The sequence below is a fragment of the Seriola lalandi genome, unplaced genomic scaffold (genome assembly GCF_002814215.2).
Source record: "Seriola lalandi dorsalis isolate HSWRI2012SDOR001 ecotype SW California unplaced genomic scaffold, Sedor1 jcf7180002054949, whole genome shotgun sequence".
Taxonomy (NCBI): Eukaryota; Metazoa; Chordata; class Actinopteri; order Carangiformes; family Carangidae; genus Seriola; species Seriola lalandi.
The window spans coordinates 739,459-763,882 of NW_019525500.1; the positions used below are offsets into that span (position 1 = coordinate 739,459).

At 38.5% G+C, this 24,424-nt stretch overlaps 1 protein-coding gene across 1 annotated transcript in view; it reads left to right on the forward strand.

Moving 5' to 3' along the window:
- znhit6 (zinc finger HIT-type containing 6) overlaps positions 1 to 24,424 on the forward strand; it is a 30,955-nt gene that overhangs the window by 616 nt on the left and 5,915 nt on the right. The window contains exons 2-8 of the mRNA XM_023394502.2: positions 388 to 453; positions 2,519 to 2,625; positions 3,835 to 3,920; positions 6,773 to 6,876; positions 16,395 to 16,463; positions 16,749 to 16,829; positions 19,302 to 19,382. Of these exons, the coding sequence (XP_023250270.1) occupies positions 388 to 453; positions 2,519 to 2,625; positions 3,835 to 3,920; positions 6,773 to 6,876; positions 16,395 to 16,463; positions 16,749 to 16,829; positions 19,302 to 19,382 (594 nt within the window). The remainder of the gene's footprint in view (positions 1 to 387; positions 454 to 2,518; positions 2,626 to 3,834; positions 3,921 to 6,772; positions 6,877 to 16,394; positions 16,464 to 16,748; positions 16,830 to 19,301; positions 19,383 to 24,424) is intronic.

Here is a 24,424-nt window from a genome sequence, read left to right on the forward strand (position 1 = left end):
ATCATGGCAGCAGTATAATGGATACAAGCATACAGATACAGGTGAGGAGCTTCAGTTATCGTTCACATCAAACATTGATTTAGATTAGGGGAAAATGTGATCTCAGTGACCATGGCATGATTGTTGGTTCAACATCTTTGGGATGTGGTAGAACGATTAATTGGCTGCATGAATGTGCAGAAAGGATGCGATGTAGTCATTTCTTTAGGCATATTAACTATAAAAAAATCTATTTCATCTTTTTTATTATGTTTTAATAAATTTGGTTATGTTTTGCTTCTTTTGTTTTTACCTCTGTTATTTATCCTGTACAGTTTGTCACAGTTTAACTGTAAAACTGCTCACAGCGTGTGTCTGCACCATGTTGACATATTGTGTTTCCAACAGTTGTGGTGTGTGTGGCTCTGAGGAGGCAAAGTACAGGTGTCCCGCCTGTCTTACACATTCCTGCAGGTGAGATTATTGATTTTTTTAATACAAGTAATCAAACTATTTTACTGCAAAATAAAGAAAACTAGGATCTCCTGATAGAGTCCAGAATCAGTTCAAGATATAAAACTGAAAAAAGCAGAAAAACGTTAAATCGATGAATTGATTATTATTAATATATATATCTATATATATATCTATATATATATATATATATGTATCACCATATATTTGAATTCAGTGAAGCCATTTCTTGCTCCTGTTTATAGACTAAAACATTTTCATTGGATGAAAAGTGAGAGCATACAGTTTGAGGACATCAAAGACTGAAAGATGATGCCCACAGCTTTGTATAAAGGTCAAGGCCTAGTTTGGCTGACCGGGTGTTTTCCAACAATTTCTCTGAGAGTCTTAAGTTGTATAATGAGCCAAGACAAGGATGGAAAGTGGAGGCTTTGAAAGAATCTGTTTGTGTGTGTGTGTATTGGACACTATGCTATGGATAGTGTCAGTAAAGCAAGGAGAAAAAACTTGTGACTTGCCTATTCACTTTTTTGTAATCTGGTCAAAGTGACTACAGGAATCACAGATATCTCAAATGGCATATTCACACTAACAATTTGCACTAGTTCCTCTCTTCCATGACCTTGGATAATTTAGTAGTTTGGAGCATGACTGCAGGGAGATTTTTCCAGAACTAAAATAAAAGAGCCAAGACCCTCTATTGTTTCATCCGAGATAAATACTTGTTTATATTGTTAAAATTGCAGTGAGATCACATGAATAAGATGAGTTCTTTTTGTGAGCAGATTTTCCCTTGATCCTCTGCTCTATCTCTAGAATGAGATCATATAATTTCATACAACATAAAAGCTGTATTCCATCTGCGTCTAATATCACTAATAAAAACCAAAGAAATAGCTCTGCTTTTTCCGATTAAAAAACAGTAATCACTTAAGTATTATGTAACAATAATTCTTTTCACAATTCTCTTCTACCTTGTCGTCTAAAATATAATATTCGTAACTGGCTTATTGCTGTGTTTTTGTTTTTACTGCTTGAACTTTGCTTTGTTTCATGGCCATCACCAACATGCCATTGTTAATGCCAATGGTTTATGGCCAGTTCCCTGAGTTCTGTGGAAGCTGAAGCATTTACACTGTGACCTTGAAGCAGTAAATGGCATATTAAAGGTCATACCTGAAAATTTCATTCAAATATATCTTTTTTTTGGGCATTTTTGCCTTTATTCAGATAGTGAAGTGAGGGACAGACAGGAAAGTCAGGGAGAGGGAGGGGATGACATGCAGCAAAGGGCCACGAGTCAGATTCGGACCCATGGCCACTGCGTTTGGGACTAAGACCATGTGGTATGTACTCTACCAGGTTAGCCACTGTGGCACCCACAAATTAATCATTTATAACGGGCACTAGGAGATGTCCTTCTCTCACTGTTGCAGGAGGTTTCAGGCATCATTCAGCATTGTTTTTACATAGTTTCTACGGATACAGTCTTTGTTTGACCTTGCCCCACCCTTAAAGTGATCTGTAATGGTCACAAGTTGATGCTCCTTTATTTTAAGGGATCAAAAGCCAAAAGAGGGTGGAAAATGCTGCCTTTTAGATTTTCAAAACTCCAAGGTGAAGGCTTCAAATCAGTCTAAAACCCAAAGATTTTCAGTTTACAACGATATAAACAGAGAAAAGCTGAAAATCTTAAGCATTGAGAGGTGATGTGTTTGCAGCCATTCTGCCAACAGTTTGTCAGTAGTTGTTTCCACCAAGTCAGAGATATTGTCGGCAACTCTGAATTTCACTCCCTGCCTGCACAAAGGTTTTACTGTGTGAGTGAATGAAGACCTAATTTCAGACACAGCCCCCTGGGATATCACCCCCTTGTTCACTCATTGACTACTCCCCATATAATAGACACTCAGTAGTTTACTCAGTTGCGAGCAGAGATTTTTATCAGAGGTACACTCAAATAAAGTGGAGTACAGTAAATGTAGAGCACGTATAGTAAATAGAAAGTGAGTGATTTCTGAAAACTGAGGCATTACTTAACATTTTGTCTGTGTATATTTTCCAGCATGGTGTGTGTGAAGAAACACAAGGAAGGTTCTGGATGCAGTGGAGTCAGAGATAAAACTGCCTTCGTTACCCTCTCACAGTTTGATGAAATGACACTTCTCAGTGGTCAGCATCTTCCTTACTCCTTCACATCACAAAAAACCAAAAACATTGGGAATAATTTTTTCAATATTTATTCTAAAACCTTTTGGTAGACACTGTTGAATTTCAAAGATAAATATTATATATTATATTATATATTATAATATTTAAATATGTAAATATAGTTGGACTATCATCACTGGGTTGTTAAGGATTTTATTTTGTCTTGTCATCGGTGGCAGTGGGTGTGTGTTCCTTAAATATTAAAAAACGGTAGATGCACTGTAAATTTTAGGGTATTTTATTAATGAGTGGTTGTATAACTGCTGATATCTTATGAGCCAACCTGCAGCCTTAGATCCTCGGGCGTGACTCCTGGTCGTTCCAAAGTCAAGGTTCAAATCTAAAGGTGACCGTGCTTTTGCCATCAGGGTCCCCCAGCTTTGGAACGACCTGCCTGAGGAGATAAGGCGTGCAGAATCTGTGACATCCTTTAAGTCACTTCTTAAAACTCACTTTTACAGACTTGCTTTTATGTGATGTTGTCTTCTTATTGTCTTTTTTATCTCTTATTTCTTATCCAATGATATATTTTTTATTACTCTTCTAATTATTTTAGTTCCCTAACATCCTCAATTTCTTTGTATTGGTTTTATTTCCTTTTATTTTTATGGCTTTCATTTATCCTCATTATCTCTTTTTTATTCCTTATTGTTCTGTCTCTTTACAAATGTTTTTATGTGTTTCTATTGTTTTTATTTCCTTTATCACTTCTTCGCCTTGTTTTATTACTTACTGCTTTTACCCCTTTATGTCCTTATTTGTATTAATTATTTTTATCTCATTCTGTTGCGTTATGTTGTTTTAGTGTCTATATCCCTTTTTATTTTTCCTATCCCCTTTATTTGCTTACATCATCTTACATCTTACTTTGGTCCTCCTGGTCTAAATTCATGTTGTTGGGTTCTTGTGTTGCTTGCTTGGGTTCTTATGGGTTTATATGTTGCTGTTGTTGTTTGGGTTCTTCTGCCATTGTTCTCTCATATGCTTATGCTTATATGTCAAAGCACTTTGTAAACCCTTGTTTTTAAAGATGCTAAATAGATAAAGGAATTATTATTATTATTGTTATTATTATTATTATTATTGGTATTATTATCATTATTATAAAAAGAAAATGCTACTCTTTTATTTTTATGTCTGTTTACTGTTTGTCCTTTACCTTTGCTGTAGACTACAGATTCCTGGAGGACACAGGACGATTTGCTGATGGTGCCACCAGGGACAAGCTCACCCAGATTCCTCGCACCACTTTAAAAGTAGGTCCTTGATTTATAGGTTAAGTCATCTTCCATGCCTAATTTTGAGTAAAGTATCAGCATCAGTATAATAGAAACAAAACTGTGTTTTGTTGAATACTGTGATTGTGGCCATATTGGGTTTTCATCATTTATCCAAAGCTACTAGTTATTTTCAGTTGTTAAATCCAATTTAAAAACAAACAACACCATAAAACTCGTAGGAACCCAGTTTTATGTAAAGAACGAAACAGAAATTCAAATAAATGGACAGACCACTTTCCCATCCACTTGAATGGGAACAGACATACACACCATTCAGGCACCATTAGGTAGGGTTTTCTGAAGTCGTTGTTTTAGTTCATTCAAATAATAACACATGTATTGAATTGTTTTGAATTGTTTTGATACTTAACAACTAAAAGCAGATGGTCCTCTCTGCACTGTTGTCACTATTGTTCATGTGTAAGCTTTATAAAAGGGCTACATTTCATAACTGTTCTGGCAGTTCAGCCAACTGTGTTCTTTCAAGTGCTAAAAAATCTTAGCTGCTAAATGTAAAGTTAATACAGAGTCACATTTAAAGCACTGTCTCGGTGGCGCCTCAAGATTTTCACAGACTGAACCATTTTCACCTGCAGCAAGAACAGGCTGACCCAGAACTAAACACACCATCTAATTTATCAAATTTCTACAAATGCTGTGAAGGGTCATCTTAGGAGCAAAAGTTTTACATGGTTATAGTGAGAGGTGTTCCTAGTATTTTGTCCATCCTATTTATATTTATATTGTTAATCATCAAAGGAAGGGTGCATTGCAGGCCTACTGAATTATACTGCATTAGTTTTCTAAAGGTGTACCTAATAAATTGGCATGTGAGTGTAGATTAATTACTGTGTGTCAGAGAATCTGTATTTTTCCTTAAGAACTTGAGTTACAATTTAAAATGGGTATGACATGGATTTATTTCATCACTAGAGTAGTTGAGAAAAATCTCAGACGGATGACAAATTAAAGGAAAAACCTGAAAAATGAGTGGAGAAACAGGATGACATCGCCCCCATCCATAGGGCATGAGGGGTCACTGAATGCTTTGATGAGTGTGAAAGTGATGTGAATCATTGAATGTATGCTAAGAACTTCAGTCACAAGATGTCAACCCAGTTCTATACCTATGGGAGATTATGGACCGACATGTTAGACAGCGCTCTCACCACCATTATCAAAACACCAATATTGTTGGAAGATTGGTGTTCATCCCTCCAGTAGAGTTCAGAGACTTGTAGAATCAATACCAAGGAGCATTGAAGCTGTTCTGGTGGCCCGTGAAGGCCCAACATCTCACTAAGAAGCTTTATTTTGGTTTGACCTTTAATTTGTCACATGTCTGTGTTTTTGCATCAGCAAGGAAAATATTAGAAACGATTCACAGATGATTTAGATGATCGTGTGCGAGGTTTTGTAGCTGCAGCTTGCATGCTTTGACCCCAGCCCTAACCAACTGTCATTTATTGTTTCGTTTTTTATGTTTCTCGAGAACCACTCATCCAAAAAACCTTCACAGTGTACACTGCACTTCCTTGGGTCCTCAGCAATACACACACACTAAATTTGAAGTGGATAGGTTGAGAGTTTGTTGAGAAATTCAAAGGACAAACAGAGATCCCTCCATTTGTAGTTGGATGTCACTGATCCATTAGTACATTCTTAGATATTAGATCAACATAACATATTTGAAAACAATACAAGTAAAAACATAGCTTTACTATTGTAGAAACCAGCATCATTGAATGTTGTTTGTGCTTTTATTGCAACTCTTGTATAATTTGTGGCTGTAGTTACGCAATGCTAACTGCTGTTGCTCCAAACCACAGACACTCATTTATGTAATATTCAGTGTTCCTGCCAGCTTTCACCTGTACTGTTACTTCATCACATCACAGTGATATTTGATTGCTTGGAGTAATGCGTGTTCTTTCTCAGCCATCACAAATCAATCAAAATAATGAAGCTTATTCTCAGTCAGAGGTAAAAGCTTGGCACATGACGACTGTTGGGATGTGGGTTTCTTCCAGATCATTGCAAGTGCAGTAATGTGTTATTAGCTTTGCATAGGCCTAGCATTTAATAAATCTCTTTTACTGTTTCTCACTACTCTCCAATCTGAAGTCATGAAGGAGCTACACAAGTGCCAGAAAGGAAAGGCTTGTCCTTTCAAATTTAGATGAGGGCAGTAAGGAGAAGTTCAGGTCATATTTTGTTTTTAATTGTTAATGAAACTCACACAGCTGGATTTATTGATGTAAAACAGATGTCTGCTATTTACATCTATTTGTTCTTAGAGACGATGTCTTTCCTGCTGACTTTTCCACTGAACTGAAATCTCAAACAGACTGTGCACCCAGCAAATTTGTTCAAGGCTAAGAATAGGCACTTTCTGTTCCATCCTGTTTTACTGAACAGTTGTTTTGTCTGAGGTTTGCTGCTGTGAGATCTTTATTATTGTTTTGATGGTTGTTGTGTTGTATTGTTTATGGTATCTTTTGGGGCTGTTAAACTGTTCATCTGTACATCTACAATTATGACCCTACTATATACAGAATATACTGTGTTGCAAGTAATGATATTTTTTAGTTTCATAAAGTTAATCTGATTTATTTATTCAAATCAATTAACTGTTTGGGCTGTAAAATGCCTTTTATATGGTGAAAATGTAAATTTTCTAAAGCTTTAATGGACACATTCAGACTGTTTTTTGTCAGCCCAAAACCCAAAGGTATTTAGTTTATTGTCATTGAAATATGATAATATGCTCTGATACTGTACTTTACTAGTACATTATACTGTACTCATTTTAATTTCCTGTGGTCCAGGCAAAGAAGCTGGCGGCCAATGCCAGAAAGATGAACATCACGCTGAGGTTCCTCCCCATCACCTTCAGTAAGAGCAGAGAAAACTCCACTTTCTTCCTTGCAAAGTAAGAATACCGTTAATCAGATACAGATGATATATGTTTTCTTGAAACAGAATGTTATTATTTTTCTTGTCCCTAGTAGGGCTGAACAGTTAATCTAAACATTATTGAAATAGCAATATGGCCAAGTGCAATATCCAAATTGCAGGTGTTGCAATTATTTTGACAAAGGTAAAATGTGTTGCAACAAACCATAAATGAAGCGTTGTGGCACTAGAGAGATGCCCCGGCCTACAAATTATATTCTCCCCATTTAAAGGATCACACATGTTTGGTTCAAGCCCCAACAAAAAACACATCATCATTTTTATATATATTTCAGTGTAAATGTAAAGCAAATATGACAATTTCAACTGAAGTCATGACTCATATCGCAATATCTGCCAAAATAGTCGCAATATGATTTTGTTTTTTTGCATATTGTTTAGCCCTCTTCCCAAGGTTTAGTTTGGTTGAACTCTTGCTGCAGAAAGTACAAGAGCAACAATGATTTCATAACATTTTTATAAATTTAGCTGAAGTTGCAGGGGTAATTTAGTGACTCAGGCTCATCACTTCCTTTAGGCAGTGATTAGTATTAGTAAGTATTTAAATAAGACTACAAAAACCTTTGCTTTTGTCATTATCATCTTGAGAAAGTCATGATTATAATGAAATATGTAAATAATTATCCTTTCTTGAATATCCTGCACTGGTGCTACTGCATCATAGAAAAGACAAAACACAAACATACTCTAGCTCAAACTCAAGCGACAGTAATACAATGCCATGGGTGTTTGAATTTCCATCAGAGCAGCACCACTATTAGCCCAAACATTGTGAGGCTGTTTATGATACGCTCAGTCACAGTCAAAGACAACACACGGTTTTCTGGTGAGCCTCAGACCTGCAGCAAAATGAGCTTCTGATTAGTGATGTTTTCCTTAACCACAGGATGGCACTCTTGTTAAGCCCTAACAGCAGCTATATCAAGTGCTGGCTCTCCTCAGGTTATCTCTAGGCAGTCCTGTGCCTGATGATGAAGCATTGACATCTCTCCATGTCTCTAAAATATAAATAAAGTTACCTGAGGCAGTTGAGGTGTGATTGACATTCCTACCAGTCTAACAAAAACTGAGACGAGTTGTGGCTGTTGTACAGGAGGCAACCCATTAGTATCCATTCTGTTGGCCGTCGTAAGATGTCATGTGTTTATATATTTGCAACTTCCAACCAATACAGACATACGTGTACACTTCCTGCTGAAGATAGGTGAAGCTGTACTTCAATTTCCCTTTTTTCCCCTCCAGTATGATAGCAGTCCAGTTAAACAGTCTGTGAACTACTGCAAGACTAGGTGAATAAAAACTAGTTAAACTCCAGGTTATGTGTGTCTGACATTCTGTAACGATGCATTATGCCTTTTGTCATTCATCTATTGACTATTTGTACGTCATCCCGCCCATCATCTGTCGGTCTATCCCCTCACGCTTAGATATTATAAGACCAATAGTCAAAAAGATTGAAATAATAGCATGCTTGGTACGACTATAGTTGCAGACTAAAATCTGTTCGAAACAACCAGCTGTTCACAGGCTCATCTCAACCTCATGTGCTGGAATTTAGTTTCATAATTTTAAACATTTTTGTTTTTTTAATAAGTAGTTCTCTAATGTGTTACTCTGCATTGTAGCTGGATAGTCTTGGTGTCATTAACTGAAGTCAGTGATTACAGCCACAAAATGCAAATGATCTTCAAGTAAGCATCGCCTTGTGAGACAGAGAAAAAGAATAAAAAAATTACAGAAAAAGACACCTACTGATAACCTGGAGTAAAGGGTTAAAACAGATTTTCATTATTAATTTTATCATTTATATTATACTTAAAATGCACAATAACATACAATTAGCAAACAAGGTTGATGCCTGGTCATGTCTGGCATCTCTTCTCCCTCCTTGGACAACCTTCTGCCACTCATTTTCCCATTTCTTTTGAGGCTGAGCCCTGCCACTCTAATCCCTCAGTGGAAGAATAGAGGAGGGGAAGAGGGGGGAAATGGATATTGAACTCCATATTAAAGTTTTACAAGTGTAAAATGCCCAGGGACAATATTGGGTGCCAATCAGGATTGCCACTAAAAGAATCCTTTGTCTGTCCCTCCAGTTGGTTTTATGTTGTTACTTTCCCTTTCACCACCCTCTTTTCCATCCTTAAAGTCTACCACTCTGTCATGTCTGTCTCTGGTGTTTTGCAGGCACTTAAATGTTAAATGTGCACGTCACATCTCAGGATGAGGCAACATTATATTAGGTTATAGTAGCCGACTCGGCCCACCCTCCAACCCCATACTGCCCATTCCCATCCCAACACTTTTCAGAGGGTGACAGAAAGTTTTTTTAGGATGAGACCAGTACGACTTTGAAGTTTTAGTAATTTATAAAGGTTCAGTGATGGGGAAATGAGCTAAATTCCCACAACTGCTCCAGCAAAAGACACAAGAAGAGTCTTTATGCTTTTGCTGTGACAGTATCCGTAGAGGAATCATGAGCCAGCTCCACAGTCTTTTTTCTTTGTTTAGTCTAGTTAGTTTCACTATGTCTCACTGTGAAGATTATTCAACTAACTGCAACAGTGTACTATTCACAGACCGGCAAATGGACACAAGGGATGGGATGAAAGGTATACAATAAATTGTGAGGGATCGAGAGAGAATGTGCTTCAGAATGTACCAAGTACATAATATAAAAAGCAGATGTGTGAGCAGTGTGACTGCAGCTGGTTAGCGACATATTCATGCTACGCACTCGCACTGCCAGAGAAGGATCATTACTGGCAGACAGCTGACTACGGCGCTTTCATGCCCGGCGATGGGGCGTGCGTGTGTGCAAGTGAGAACGTATGTGCATGAGTGTGAGTTTGTAAGCATGTGTCTCTTTAATTAAATGTTTGTATGCAAAATAATGCCTGCGCAACTACTTTCTTTCCACCTCTTACCGGTGACTAATTTCAAAAACAAGGCATGAACAGTAAAGAGATTGACGAAAAATTACAGGCTGCCTCTCAGTCCAGCCCTTGGAGGGTAAGTATATAATAGCTGGCATTTGGCAGAACATTGGGAGTAGTTGTGTTAGGGTGGAATTATGTTTTCTACAGCCTCAGCCTGGCATGGCAGGGCATTTTCCTCATAGATGACTTGAGTGGACCGGACAACATATTGCAGAGGTAGTTACTGTGGATAATAACTGAGCATATTTCTATAATAACTTCAGAATTAATTTGTAATATGAGCTGGTGTGTATTTGTGCCATGTATGTCAGTATGTCCCATATATTGGGAATCAACTCAATTAACACAGTTTTATTGGTTGGAGTAGACTTATTTTTTTTCCCAGATACTGACAGGCATTGAAGAACAATGAACTGAATTTTGTTGATAATTCTTTTTGTTGATCGAGTAAAGTTGTAATCACTCGCAAATAGGTTTCATGGGCTGACTGAATTGAGTTAATAGATCTGTTTGAGTCACTATGTATGATGCTGTTAAGAGATTGCCATCCGGCTCTTTGTCATTATACACTTGTTCATGCTGCAACTGCTTAGTCCATAAAAATCTTTCTTGCTATATGCAGTTATGTTATCATGTGAGAGGAAAAGGGTATGTGCTCATGCTTTTTGCTGCTGAGGGTGCACTGGGGGCACGATAGTAAATGGCATGTTATGACCACCTGCTGATCACTTGTACTCAGAGCTAATTCCTTCTCCCCCTCCCCTCTCTGTAATGGCAGCCTTTTTGGCCTGCCTTCCTGAAACATATAAATAGTTTTACCTTTGGATCTTCTCTTCTTCTGCAGTATGTAAAACATCTGCCAACATTAAAGCACAAAAAAATATATCTAGATGTAGACCTGTCAAGGAGGTATCAGCCAGTTGCTGAACTTGGTGACTATGGGATGGATTTAATGGATGGAATTAACCTCAACTTTTAACAAGATATAATTTTTACCTGAGCATCAAGCAAGCTGATCTGTTGATCCAACACCTGTTCAAATACAGGCTAAAGACGAAAAAGAAAAGACATGTAAACAATCTTGTGAACATGTGAAAGACCTCGTTCACATTCATTCATTCATACATACATTCTGGAGAAGCATGTTGGTGAAGTGGAAATGCACAACACACCACTGCGGAAACTTACAAGACTGGGACAATGGAAAAGTGTTATAATTTTAGTAGCTCCATTAGGCCAATTAATGCTGTAATGTAGCAGTGATGTTCATCACAGGTTTGTAGAAACCTGAGTGTTGTATGAAATATTGCACTTGAAGAATAAATGCAGAAGTGAATTGAAGCAGACAGAGCCATATTTCACCACAGCTTTATTGGCGGGGGATGACTATTCATCATTTTGCACACTCACATACATTACAACTCCTACTTTGCAAGAATTCAGTTCAAATGAAACAATCAGCAGCAGCTTTTGTCAAATGTTTTTTAGATGCCAACAGACGGCCTTCTGGCTGTCATTGGCTTGATTAACCACTGGTGATGCAGAACAGAGTCTACGCCGGCTGCCATCCGAGGCAAACCTCACATCAGAATGGCAAGCAGCAGTTTCATCAGTGTTGCAAACGCTGTCATCACAATTTGCCACATAACTGTGGGCTACACACTGCTCCCTGGCTCTGAGTGAAATTCCAAACAGTAAATTAACCAGAGATGTCAGTGTACTGCATGAGCGAGGGAGAATATCAACTTGCCATGTGTCATGTTTGGTTGACTGAATTTTAATAATTAGTTTTCCATGTGTTGTTGAAAATTAATTATATAGTTTTGTACTTGGACAGAAGAACTTTAGTGCTAATGACTTTTGGCCATGAAACTAATTTCTCTAATCTACACTGGTACTTTAGCTTTAGAGGTGGCTACATTGGTAAAATATATCGACAACTCTTGAATATGTGCCTTGAAATGTGGTAGAGACTTTCATGGTCCCCAGAGGATTCATTCTAATAACCTGGGTTATCATTTATCCTTTTATCAAGCACAATAAACGGGTCAAACATTCCACTGGTCTAACTTGTGATTCATGATTGGATACCCAAAGCTTATGACCAGACGTATCAAACTCAAGTTTAAAATTTTTTTCCCCTTAGTGGTATGAATGTAAGAGTAGCAAAAATGTCACCCCTTTTTCTCCTCTCGCAAGTAATACTCATCAAAGCCTCGGACTAGCTGTCCTAGTACATTCACATAGATACTTAGACCCAACACATGTTGGCATCTTTGTGTTCTGGACTTTACAGGGGAAGCAGACTCATGACTTAACGTTGCAGCATGTGCCCAAAAACTAAGGTTCAAGCCAGAACATAAAGAAGGAGTCTTAAGATGCAGCTGCCTGTAATCTTTGTCTCCTCTCCCTTTCGTCCATCAACCTCTCAGTCACTCCACCCTCTGAGGTTGTGGAACCATAGCTATGGATACTGGATTTACTTGTCGTATCTCAGTAAAGAGGCCCCAAAGTCCTGTCATCTCATTCCACCAACACCCACTTGCCACCCCAGTCCTGGCATCTGCCCCTGATGGGCAGATACATGGGACACATGGTTTCATATGTTGCACCATTTTAGTTGAATCTGTCCAATCTTTAATCCAGCCATATGGATTTCTGCTCTGACTGCCAGACCACCCGTCAGGCTTTCTACGCTCTCTTGTGTTGATGGCATGACCAACTCCAATTACTTAATCAACAGTGTTCTTGTTAATGAATTCATCCATCCTCCTCTGAGTCTGCTTTATTTCTCAGTGTCCCTCATGGATCATTGCAGCCAAACTTGCATGCTGAAATGCCAAAGGGTCCAATATACTTAAGAAGAACTAGGTTGTATGGCATGTCATCTGACCACATCCAAAGTAAAAGTTTTATACCTGTTTAAATGGCTGAACCTGAAAGCAGAGAAAAAGAGCTTGCCACCTGATCCCTCTCCAAGAATCTTTAACCTTTTGCATGTCCTTGTTGATTCAAAGTAATGAACCATACAAGAACAGCATCTCCTCAGAGGCATTCATAGTGATGCACTCAGTTGTACACATGAAAAATGACAGTGGTAGCCTTGTGAAGAAGAAAATAAGAAAGCTTGAGAGGCACATTCAAACACTACCTTTCTTCCATACACACACCTTGCCAATCACTGCATGTGCAAGTGGGTATGATTGTCAGGTTATCTGTTTTGGAAAGTAATGAAAACATGCCTGTTTTTAAGAGATTTATTTCTAGAAATTTCACATTTACACTAAAGTCCATGCAATAAGCCATCTGCCTCTTAACATGGCCTTTGTTAATGGACAGTTTTTCCACCAAAAGGGATTATTCATCAAACAGCTTGTTGGACCAAAGAAGCTTAACTTAATAAAATGAGATTAGCACATGGCCAGAACAGAGTGGAAAAATGTAAACATGTTTTATTATTAAAACTGTGCCACTGATTAACTGTCCTATTCTCGTGAACACGATATCTCAGTAATGTCTTGAGGGAATTCCTTGATATTTGGTACAAATGTCCACTTGGACTCAAAGATGTACCGATTAGATTTTTGCGGTCAAAGGTCAAGGTCACAGTCACCTCACAAAACATGTTTTTGGCCTCTTCAATGTGATATCTCAAGACTGCTTTGAGGTAATTTCTTAAGATTTGGCACAAACATTCACTTGGACTCAAGGATGAACTGATTAGAATTTGGTGGTCAAAGTTCTAGGTCACGTGACCTCATAACTTGTTTTTGGTTATAACTGACGTATTCATATGCTAATTATGACATAATTACAGACAAATGTCTATTGGAATAAAACAATGAAGTGATGAAAAACATTAAGTGATGACATTTTATACCCCATTGGTCAAAGGTCAACTTCACTGTGACATCAGACTGTTCTGGAAAAACACTTACTTCAGGCCATTCTTCAATGCTATATCTCAGGAAGTGGGTATTATGACCATAAACTTGGCTGGATGGCTTAGGCATACAACTTCACAGTGGTAATTCTAGTCCCCACTCTTTTCTGGCTATGTACGAATCCTGTTGCATTCAGTTAGGCTTAGTTCTTGTGACCCAACAAGTTGTTTGATGAATAATCCGTCTTGGAGGAAAATACCCTTAAATGTAAGGCCATGTAAGGTTGCAGATTTCCTTTGCCATGGAATTCTGTAGCGGTTATGAACCTTTCAATATAATCTTTGTGTGATTGAAGTGTGTAATCTTTTGAAATGGGCATGTTGTTTCCGGACTAATTGTATTCCTGCGTGTATGAGTGAGCTACACTGCACAGCTAGCTTTTCATTGTTTGCCACTACTCTTCCTTAGAGTTTAAATACCTTGCTCAGGGCCCTGCAGCAATAACTGTTGAGGGACCAGGCAGTGTGTTCTGGTAGTTTTAAGAAGGTTCTGGTATTCATAGCAATCATCCTCTACTTTTGGTGCTTCTGTTTTGACTTTTTTATGCTGCACTCTCCTCATTTTTCCCGACAATGAATGATGGCACTTATCCCAGATATGCACTGTGGCCTTGCCTGAAATGATTGCATGCATCTTTGGGCAAGCCCCTTTTCCATTGGAATACATAGTTTCCATTTGCCGTAATGACAGAATAATGGCATCACACCTGGTGCTCCACCCTCATTTGCTTGCACGTACAAACACACACACACACCTGCACACATACATAAGTGCACATACACTGACGCACCAAATAAGAAACTCAGCCAAACCTAAGCAAACACATAAATTCCTCTGACTAAGGGGTTAAAGGTGTAAAGTACCTCCTACAGTTACGTAGGGAATCCCCTCCCGACCCTTGTCTACACTCCCAAACAGTACCTGCTGCTGCCTGCACTTCCTACAGCTTCACCCCTTCACCCTCTCCTTACAACCATGTGGAAACTCATAACCACCTTTCATGGGGTGTTCTGCACATATTTCCCCACTTTTGAACTCCACCTACCCATCCTGTTTCTCTTTTCAAGGGAAAAAAACACACCCCCTGCTGTATAATGGTGCCACCTGGATCCACAAAACAACACCATGAATAATCCAAAACCTAAAGATATTTAATTTTCAATTACATAAAACAGAAGAAAGCAGCAAATCTTCACAACTGAGAGGCCATAACCAGATCATTATTTGCATTTCTTTTTGAATAATGAATAAAATAATAAATAAATGATCAGAATAGGGGTTTGTGCATTGAACTATGAATGAATTGACTGATCATGAAACCGGCCATATGTTAAAATAGAAAACACATGACTAAATTAGAGCATATTAATATGATTGCACTGTAGCAATTGATTTTTCATCTTGTTTGAAAGGAAAAGCATTTTCCTGAACTCCAGAATGAGCTGAAAAGTTAGTGCAGATAGCTGTGCAGGGCTTTGATTTTAGATACATTTAAAAGGAGACAAAACATTTTATATTAAAGATATCAAAAGAAACCTCCAAGTTGTGCTCTGAATCACTCAGTACTAAAGAGTACTAAAGCCCTAATAACAAGGCTTCTTGCATGTGCCTTACAATTAAGCTTTGCGTCTTTCTGAGGGCATGTTTCATCTTCATTCCTCAGATCCATCAAGGCCTCCATCCTCGTACCCTGATGGAGTAGAGGTTGATGAATCAGCTCCACCCTATATATGGCAAATTCTGTGGTCTTGGTCAACACAAGTCCTTGTAGTTATGTTCAGCACCCAGTATGTGGGGTATATGATCCTGGAGTTTCTGATGCTTTGCCAATGACATATATTCTGTTTCATAGGGGCAGTAACAGTTGTACATTTCTGTGTTTCACTTGGGTTTATCTACACAGAGTCATCCCTGTAAAGTCCAATTTATTCAAACATGACAAAATGGTGCAGTGGCTGCCAGAGTTCAGTTAGTGAGCAAGTTACTGATAATTACTCTAACTTTTAAAAGATTGAAAAGGGAGGAATTACATCTTGTTATTCGTATCTCCCAAACTGTTTCATATATTACATTTTGTTGGCTATTTCTGCATCATGGTGACAGTAGTAGATATGAGCACAGCAGCTGTTTAGGGAATAAATGTTTGGTTGTAGAGCACGCCCAGCAACCCAGAAAACCCAACCTCGTTTAATAGTTACTGCCCCAAAGCATTACCCCAGAAGAGGTGATCATTATGTGATATCCACCAGCTGCTGTCCTTGTATTGAGTGTATATGTCACGGTCTCCATGGCAATTCTGGTTTATTCATTTACACACACACACACACACACACACACACACACACACACACACACACACACACACACACACACACACAGATGGACAAGATCTTGGAAGCAGCCAGGCGTATTGTCTTGGACAGATTAAGACTGAATCCATTTTATGCTGTGAATTTAAACAAGCACATTTGTGTTTGACTGTGAAGGGGGTACCGTGAGAGCATTGGTGACCTCATCTTTCTCTGTTGAAAAACAGGCATCAAACACTTTGATAAGCTGAAATTAAAAATTAGTCTCTTTTTCTCCTTCAGGGAAAAACAGTTCTTGTGGCACCTGAAGCTCATCTTTCCTCAGAGCAGCACAGAGTTCAGTCAGAGGAGGTGAGTTACAAAACAATATTCACTTTCTCCTTCACTTTTTTCTTGATACACAAAAATACATCAAAATTTCTGTTGTAGCACCAGTGTTACGTATCAAAAACTGTTTTGCATTTTGATAGATACACTGTATCTTGTGTGTATACTGCTCTCTGCTCATGTATGTGTTGATACAGAATTGTTAAACTTCACAGAAATGTTATCAAAGTTATGACCATGATGTGACTTGATTTTAATGTTGATGTTCACATATTTGCTTTTTTCTCCACTATCTGTTTTTCGTTTTAGGGTGTCTGAAAGACAAACCTTGAACCAGATCTTGACCCCTTATATCCACCCTACAGAGTCGGACCCTGTGACACGCCAAAAGTGAGCTTCGTCCCATTTACATTTAAGTTCCATCAAATAGTTTTGTTCTGATTATTTGTAAGGATGAACCGATCCAACTTTTTCACTCTTGATACTGACGCTGATGCCCAAACTCTCCATACAAATCCAATACCACTTTTTCAGAGTCTTTATAAGAGATAGACAAAATACTTGAAGAATCCTGAATAGAAAAGATGGCTGTTTTGAACCTCTCTGTGTTGAAGTGATGATGGTTTGTGTAAGTTAACATGAGACTGTAACTACAGATCACGTTGGAGACGTTAATGTTATTATTATATGTTGCTTTGTCACCATGATTTTAGTTTGATTGAGTTCATGTATTGCCACTGACCACAGTTCCTGCTGAATCCTAGAGCAAAGCCAGAAACTGAAGATGATTGTGTTGCATTCAGTGGTAGAAATTCAACCAATCCACACCACACCAGTTGTTTTGCTTCATTCATTGGACTTGTGAATAGAAACACAAAACTTGACAATGTGATAATAGACCTAGAAATCAACACTAGCTTGATATATGGTTTGGAAGATTTCTAACTTTAAGGATAATGACTGCGTTTCAGCTCATTGTTTTCTCTTGAAAAGTTCAAATGAGCAGTTTTACTGTTGGCAACAGCTGTGAAGTTGTGTTCAGTTGGTGGTTTCTCTTGTTCATAACAACTGCGAAAGAGAGCGGTGAAAACAAAGCTGACTGAATTTTTCACAATGACTGCTGCTGAAATGCAGCTATAGTGATATCTGCACTTTAAGCAGCATGGTACAGTATCATGCTTATAAAACATTATGGTATAATATCAAACTCTACCCACAATCCCAACACCAGTGTGACGCAGTTACATTCATCTGTTAATGCATCATACTGTCCTGCACACGATGCTTAGTGTATGAGCTTTTTGTATTGTTTATTTGAGTTTAAAACAGCACAAGCTTCACTGCTGCATTATGAATCAGTTGTCAAATGTAAAACTGAGTAGAATAGTCGATTACTCAGTTAGTCAATCAACAGAAAATTATTTTAATAATCAATTGATTGTATCAATAATTTCCAAGTAAAAATGCCAAACACTCCAGGTTCAAGCTTCTCAAATAGAACAATTTTACTGTTTTTCTTCGTCATCTGTAACAGTAGGTTGAGTAATTAAGGTTTTTAGACTGTTAGTCAGAAATAACAAGTAAAATGAAGACATTACTGTGATCTTTTTGAATATTTTTTTACATTTCATAAACTTAACAATTAATTAGTTGTAGCCCTTATTTAAACATATGTTATATTTCAGATTTACTTACTAGTCGCTTTATCTAAAAGCATCAGCCATTTGTACTCTTGACTGCAGCTTAGGTTTTGATGACCTGTAGCAGGTCCGCTGTTGCCTGCACGCCAGAAAAGAGCCCCTGTAATTGAGTTTGGCAGCAGTGTGTTCAGGGATTATCTCTCAGTTACAGACAGAGTACAAATCAGTCTGCATGCACAAGAGCCCTGTATACATTCATGTTCAATAAGTGCTTTATTTTAAAAACTCTTTTCTCCTCTCAACAACAAATTATATATATTTTAATATATATATTAACTTATATTTTCTATTTAAAACTGAAATTGTTATAACTGTAGAATTTGAACGTGTATCATTTGATCTGTGCCATTTCACTTCGTCACAATTGTGCTCAGCTTGAATATTCCCACTGAGTCGATGAATAGGTTAGGAGTGGCTGCTTTGAAATGGTTACATTTATTTCAGTACAACGGCGGAGATGATTCAGGGAGTGAATGTACAGAAACTCTTATTCAACAGTCATTTTATATCCTGATCTTTCATATCAACCAGCTCAATCCAATTTCACTCACACAGGATTCGGTTGGCTTCTCTTCATGTTCTGTCTAATTCCTGCAATCTTACTTTCCTAGATTTATCTTTGTAATTTTGCTCTTGCTTCACTTTTCTTTTTATTTCCCAGGCTCATATTTCTCCCAACATGAACGTTAGTCTTTGAACAAGGCAGAACACTATTTCTAATCTGAACCTCTAACAGAACAGCGATCTGACTCCTCTGACCTAAGCTTTCTGCCGATAACACTCAGTAAGCGGTCTGCTGTAAAACAAAGCATATTGTAGACTGGTTTACCTCTTTAAACAGACACCTGACTTGGCTCAGAGCTAGCCATTTAGACACAGCATCCGCTTAGTCTAGTTTCAGCAGCATGGACGATTGTCCACTACACATGATACTTCAGTCAGAGTCTATACATATATCAGTCAGCGTGCCAGACAAGTGTACATTGTACAGTGTACATTCTCTGCTGTGCTACACTCAGTTAGCCCTTTGTGTTTTGACCTTTACTGTGGCCACCTTAAAAACTGCACAGTCAATGTAGCCATCTCTTTTGTTCTTGCCTCTTTTAGGTGAGATTGGAAACGAGTCTCTGACCCCCTGTGTTGATGTGAATTTCTGTTTCAGGTTGAAGATGTATGTGCACACTCCATTTGATCATGTGAAAGTCTTCATGAAGGCAGAGGGGAGAAAGGCCAACTCTGTGAGGTGAGGTTTGCTCTCTACTGGTCCCCGTCTTATTTCACATGATGAGTAATGTGTTATTTTCTTGGTTAACATGGGACACGTATATTTAATGTTTCCCTACTTATTTAAACTGCAAGGTCAAAACAGAACTCATGATCTGCATGGGTTGAATAAGGTGGGTACTTGCTGTTAACAGGGTTTAATCCACAGTTATACAGTTGAAGGAAGGAAGGCTTCTCCAATCATGAGGTCCCTTGTTGCTTATAATATGCAAAAATGTTAATTCATTTGCTTCATAGCCATTTCGGTTATGTTGTCAGTTAGCTTTGCCTTTTTTCATAGTACAACAGTATAGAAAAGCAAGAAACTCAGGGAGAGAGGACAGTGGTTACATGTTAGGTGTTTTCTACCACTTAACCACCACTGGTGTTAAGTGTAGTGAGTGCCCCTTCAGAGTCTCATTATCAGGCCTGACTTGGTTGTTCATACAGTTCTTACACAATTCTTAGTTGTAGTGTAATTATAAATAGTGTAACAGGAATTTTGCACAGCTAAAGGCAGTGGGGCTAATGCAGAGGACGGGTTTCAACATAATTAAAATGACTCCTTAAAATAAAATAAACTGGTAAAACAAAACTCATTCATGAAAAATGCTCAGTTTCAACCATCTTACAATGCCAGTCTTGCAAGTGTGTCAGTATCCGGTCATTACTCAGGCATCCTGACGCATCTGACTGTTAGGTTACGCTTGCCAGTGATGACTGATTTATTTAGCATGTGTGAAATCAACATTATTTGTTTTATCAACATGACATCGCTGACTTGTAAATTCCTAGGAAGCTACACAGACTTTGGGAAGCGAGGCCTGAAGGAGTTTTCAACTTTGATAAATGACATTGATCAAGAAAATGCTCTGCAACTTTTATCTACGACTTCCATCCCTACTCACTCACTCACTCACTCACTCACTCACTCACTCACTCACTCACTCACTCACTCACTTTCCTGTGTACTCTCTCTTCCTGCCCTATCTGTCTTTCTTTTCTTTTTTTATGAGGGTCGGAGGATGGTGTTGATCACACCCATTTGCTTCGCCTACTTTCAAATTCTTTGGCTGTCCTCCATTTCTACTTAGTCATGGAGTGAATGATGATCCTCGGTACTCATAATCATTACCCCCCTGGCCAGCACGAAACATCACGAAACCTCCCATCCCATCCTTCATCCTTGTAACACACACACATGCTGCTTTTGTTTTGCCCGGTAGGCTGGGCCGCACACACTTTTTAAACAGATAAATTATATTTTATGGCAGCATATAGAGAGGAATTACTGAGAGATGAGTTTAGAGATGTGACAGTTTAGTGCAAGCCAAGATTTAACATGAGCTGTCAGGCTGTCACCTTTTAGCTCTTTTATGAATTCAATGAAAGTTTTAATGCTTTTTAAATGTTTAATTATCTCTAATGCCACAGAACTTCACAATGCCAGCTTTATGATTACATTATAATCACTGTGTAAATTACAAGGTATTTTATAATACTGCATAATCACAGATACATAATAAGAAACATAATCCCCATGAGGTCATAAAGTTCCTGCAAATTTTCAAATATATAACAAACATTTACATTTTTACTATCTAAATTAAAACAACGCTAAAGATAATAAGCTTTAATCATTATGAGTCAATCAATTTATAATAGATATTTGTTTCTGAACAAAAAGCATTATTTACTACCACATTAAAGCCTCCTGCATGGTTTTAAGCATTAGTTTCTCCTTCTCCATGTAAATATATACTTGCAGACTTTATTATGCTCACACACCACACAAACAAGACACACTTGTGCCCCTCCGTAATGTTACATACTGTAAGCGTGAGTCAGAGAACAGGGATTGTGAAAGCCTGATAAACCCGGGGTCTTCTCCACATTCTCAGTGTGTAGATTCCCTTCCATCACTGGTGGTAGTGATAGGTATATTGTATACTGCAGGCATGTGTGTGTAATAGGACACAACTGTGCAGATGTTTCATGATTTTAGCACATGCCTCATTGCTGTAGCCAGAGCTACAGTGCATCCAGAAAGTGTTCAGACCCCTTCACTTGTTCACAAATCGTTAAATTTTTTCCCTCATCAAGCTACACTCAACACCCCACTATAAGTGCAAATATTTATATTTATAAATATATGCAAATTTATTATAAAAGGAAAAACTGAAATATCACATTGACATAAGTATTCAGACACTTTACTATGGCACTTGAAATTTAGTTCAGGTGCCTCCCATTTCTCTACATCCTCTTGATGTTTCTCTTCCTTGATTGGAGTCCACCTGTGGTAAATTCGGCTGATTGGACATGACCTGGAAAGGCACACCCCTGTCTATATAAGTTCTCACAGCTGACAATGTATATCAGAGCAAAAACCAAGCCATGAGGTCTAAGGAGCAGAGTTCAGAAACAAGATTGTGTCAAGGCACAGATCTGGGGAAGTTTCCCAAGAGCACAGTGACCTCCATAATTCTTAAATGGAAGAAGTTTGGAACAACCAGGACTCCTCCTAGAGCTGGACGCCTGGCCAAATTGTGCAGTCAGGGGAGAGGGGCATTTGGCCGTCACTGCAGCACTCCACCAATCTGGGCTTTATGGCAGAGAAGGTTGGAGTTTGCAAAAAAGCACATAAAATACTCGAACTGTGAGAATTAAGATTCTCTGCGCTGATGAAACCAAGATTGAACTGTTTGGCCTCAATTCTAAGCGTCATGTCTGGAGGAAACCAAGCACTGCTCATCATCTGCCCAATACTGTCCCAACTGTGAAGCATGATGGTGGCAGGGTGGCAAGGAGACTGGTCAGGGTTGAAGGAAATCTGCAGTCAGCATTTGCCATCGTGCTTTCAGAGGGAAATGTACTGTACATCACTGCTGAAGCTTAAAAAGCTGTCATTCAGATTAACTGCATAAACAGATGCGAAAAGACTTCAGGAGAACATTTTTGCCAACCAGTGAAAGAGAGTAGAATCACTATGAAGTGAGAAGGACTTCTGTAGTGTTGACTAATCAAGTACACAATTTAAAATTTGCCTATGGACAATCAGAACCTCCTCTGTCATGATTTGTTCAGCCTGATCCTGCTTTAAAAAAGGACCAGGCATCAATTTGTTACAATATTAGCTTATTGTATTGTATGTGCCTTCAGGCTTTGTTTAATGTAATGTTACTTAATGCCTGTTGACAGAAATACATGCGACAAGAACCTCAATTTCTGACTGTACGTTTCCATGTACACAAACCACTTCACTGTCTAGTTTGCTTTCTACCCAGTATTGTAGCTCTTGGCCAATCAGTGTTGGTGAGGGGTGTTACCATGAAGTAGTAACATCAAGGTGGCGCTTCCTGAGAATTTTTAGATGAATGAGTCATAACAGTTCCGATCCACGAGTGTTACCCAATTCCATTGAAATATTTTATAAATGACTCATAACAGCTATTAACCTGATACAGATACAGTCAATGTCATTAAGGCAAACAAGTGGAGAAGGCATCTTTTGACTGTGTCTGGGGTAATTAGTAGTAATTCAGTGGAATAAATCTCGCCCTCCCTCCCATTTTCTCTCTTGGTAACCTTTTCTTATTATAACTTAATAGCTTTTAGGATGAGGTTTGCATAATGTTAAGTTTATAATTCAATTCTTAGTAAGTGTTTATTGTCAACACCATGTTGAGGATGGATGAATGGAAGTAGGGCAAAATTAGGATGCTTGTCCAAGGGAGAATTAACTTACATTAACTGGTACAGTTGCATAACAGGACCATGTCCAAAGTATCTCTCCAATAAGAAGAGAGGCCCTCCAGACTGAAGTTGCATCCCATTTTAAGGGTCCCAAACAGGGTCACAGCATTGCAACCACAAAGGGGCCTCCACATTTTGAATAATGCAGTCTTAAAGGCAAACCCCCTAATTTTGACCTGTATCATTAATGTTATGAAGTCATGGATAGCAGTGGTCATGGCTACTTGAAGGCCATTCGCCAAGCCTTACACAAAGGGTATGACTGCATTATTTTTTGTTGAGTGTCTACGGGAATATCAACCCAGTCAAATAAAGGAGCTCTTGTCCTAAACTAAACACGGATCTGTGACCAGTCAACATCCTCTTACTGGAAATAAGACAGGCTGTGCATAACGGGAACCATTCAGATCCTTCTGGATGTTTGTTTGTGTAATTTTTTTAATGTTTATTTTTATTCATTCCACCCCTGAGATCCAGAGGATGCCCTCTCTCCCTTTCCCTTACCTCTTCTTTTCCTCTCACTGCAGTGTTGACGTGTCAGAAGTAGAGATGCTGGTTTTACATTTGCCGCCAAAAAAAAGGAAACCTCTGTGTGTGCATTCTGTTTTTTTAAACCACAATTTGGACCCATAAGACACTGATGTTTCTGTCCTGCCCCAGCAGTGCTTTCTCTCACATATTTGTGGCAAAACCCTCTCCTTAGCCCTCCTGAGCCTGTCGATCCGCTCTCCCTCAGCTTTCCCTAGAGCTATGTTCAAGTTTGTTTCTGTGCAGCAGATGCTTCCTCAGGTCTCCTGCAATGTTGGACTGGTTTTGGGTATTGTTACTAAAATAGCAAGGCATGAACAGCAGCAGGTAGAATTGAATAATTGTCCGGTTTCACATTGTGGTTATCTTTCTGCATGTATACATTTTTGGTCATCCTGGTTTTAATTAAGTTCCAGTCAGCCTCAGATGTGCATGGAGATTAGGGGTCGGGTTATTTGCAAAACAAACTAGCTCAAGTGTCCTCAGACTACATCTAAAGGCAAGAGTGTGTATACAGGTTTTGAATTGCCTTGCTTGAAGGCAGGATGAAAGGGATGCTGTCATAGAGTGGACAAGATGCGCTATATCTGTCCAATAAGGGAATAATGCCACACACTTTCTGACAGTCTCTCCCAACCCCAAAATATTCTGTGCCACAAATGCACCATAATGCATCCACCACCATTGCCCTTTTATAACTTTGTGACAGTCAATCTGTACAATACCAAATTAATTTTG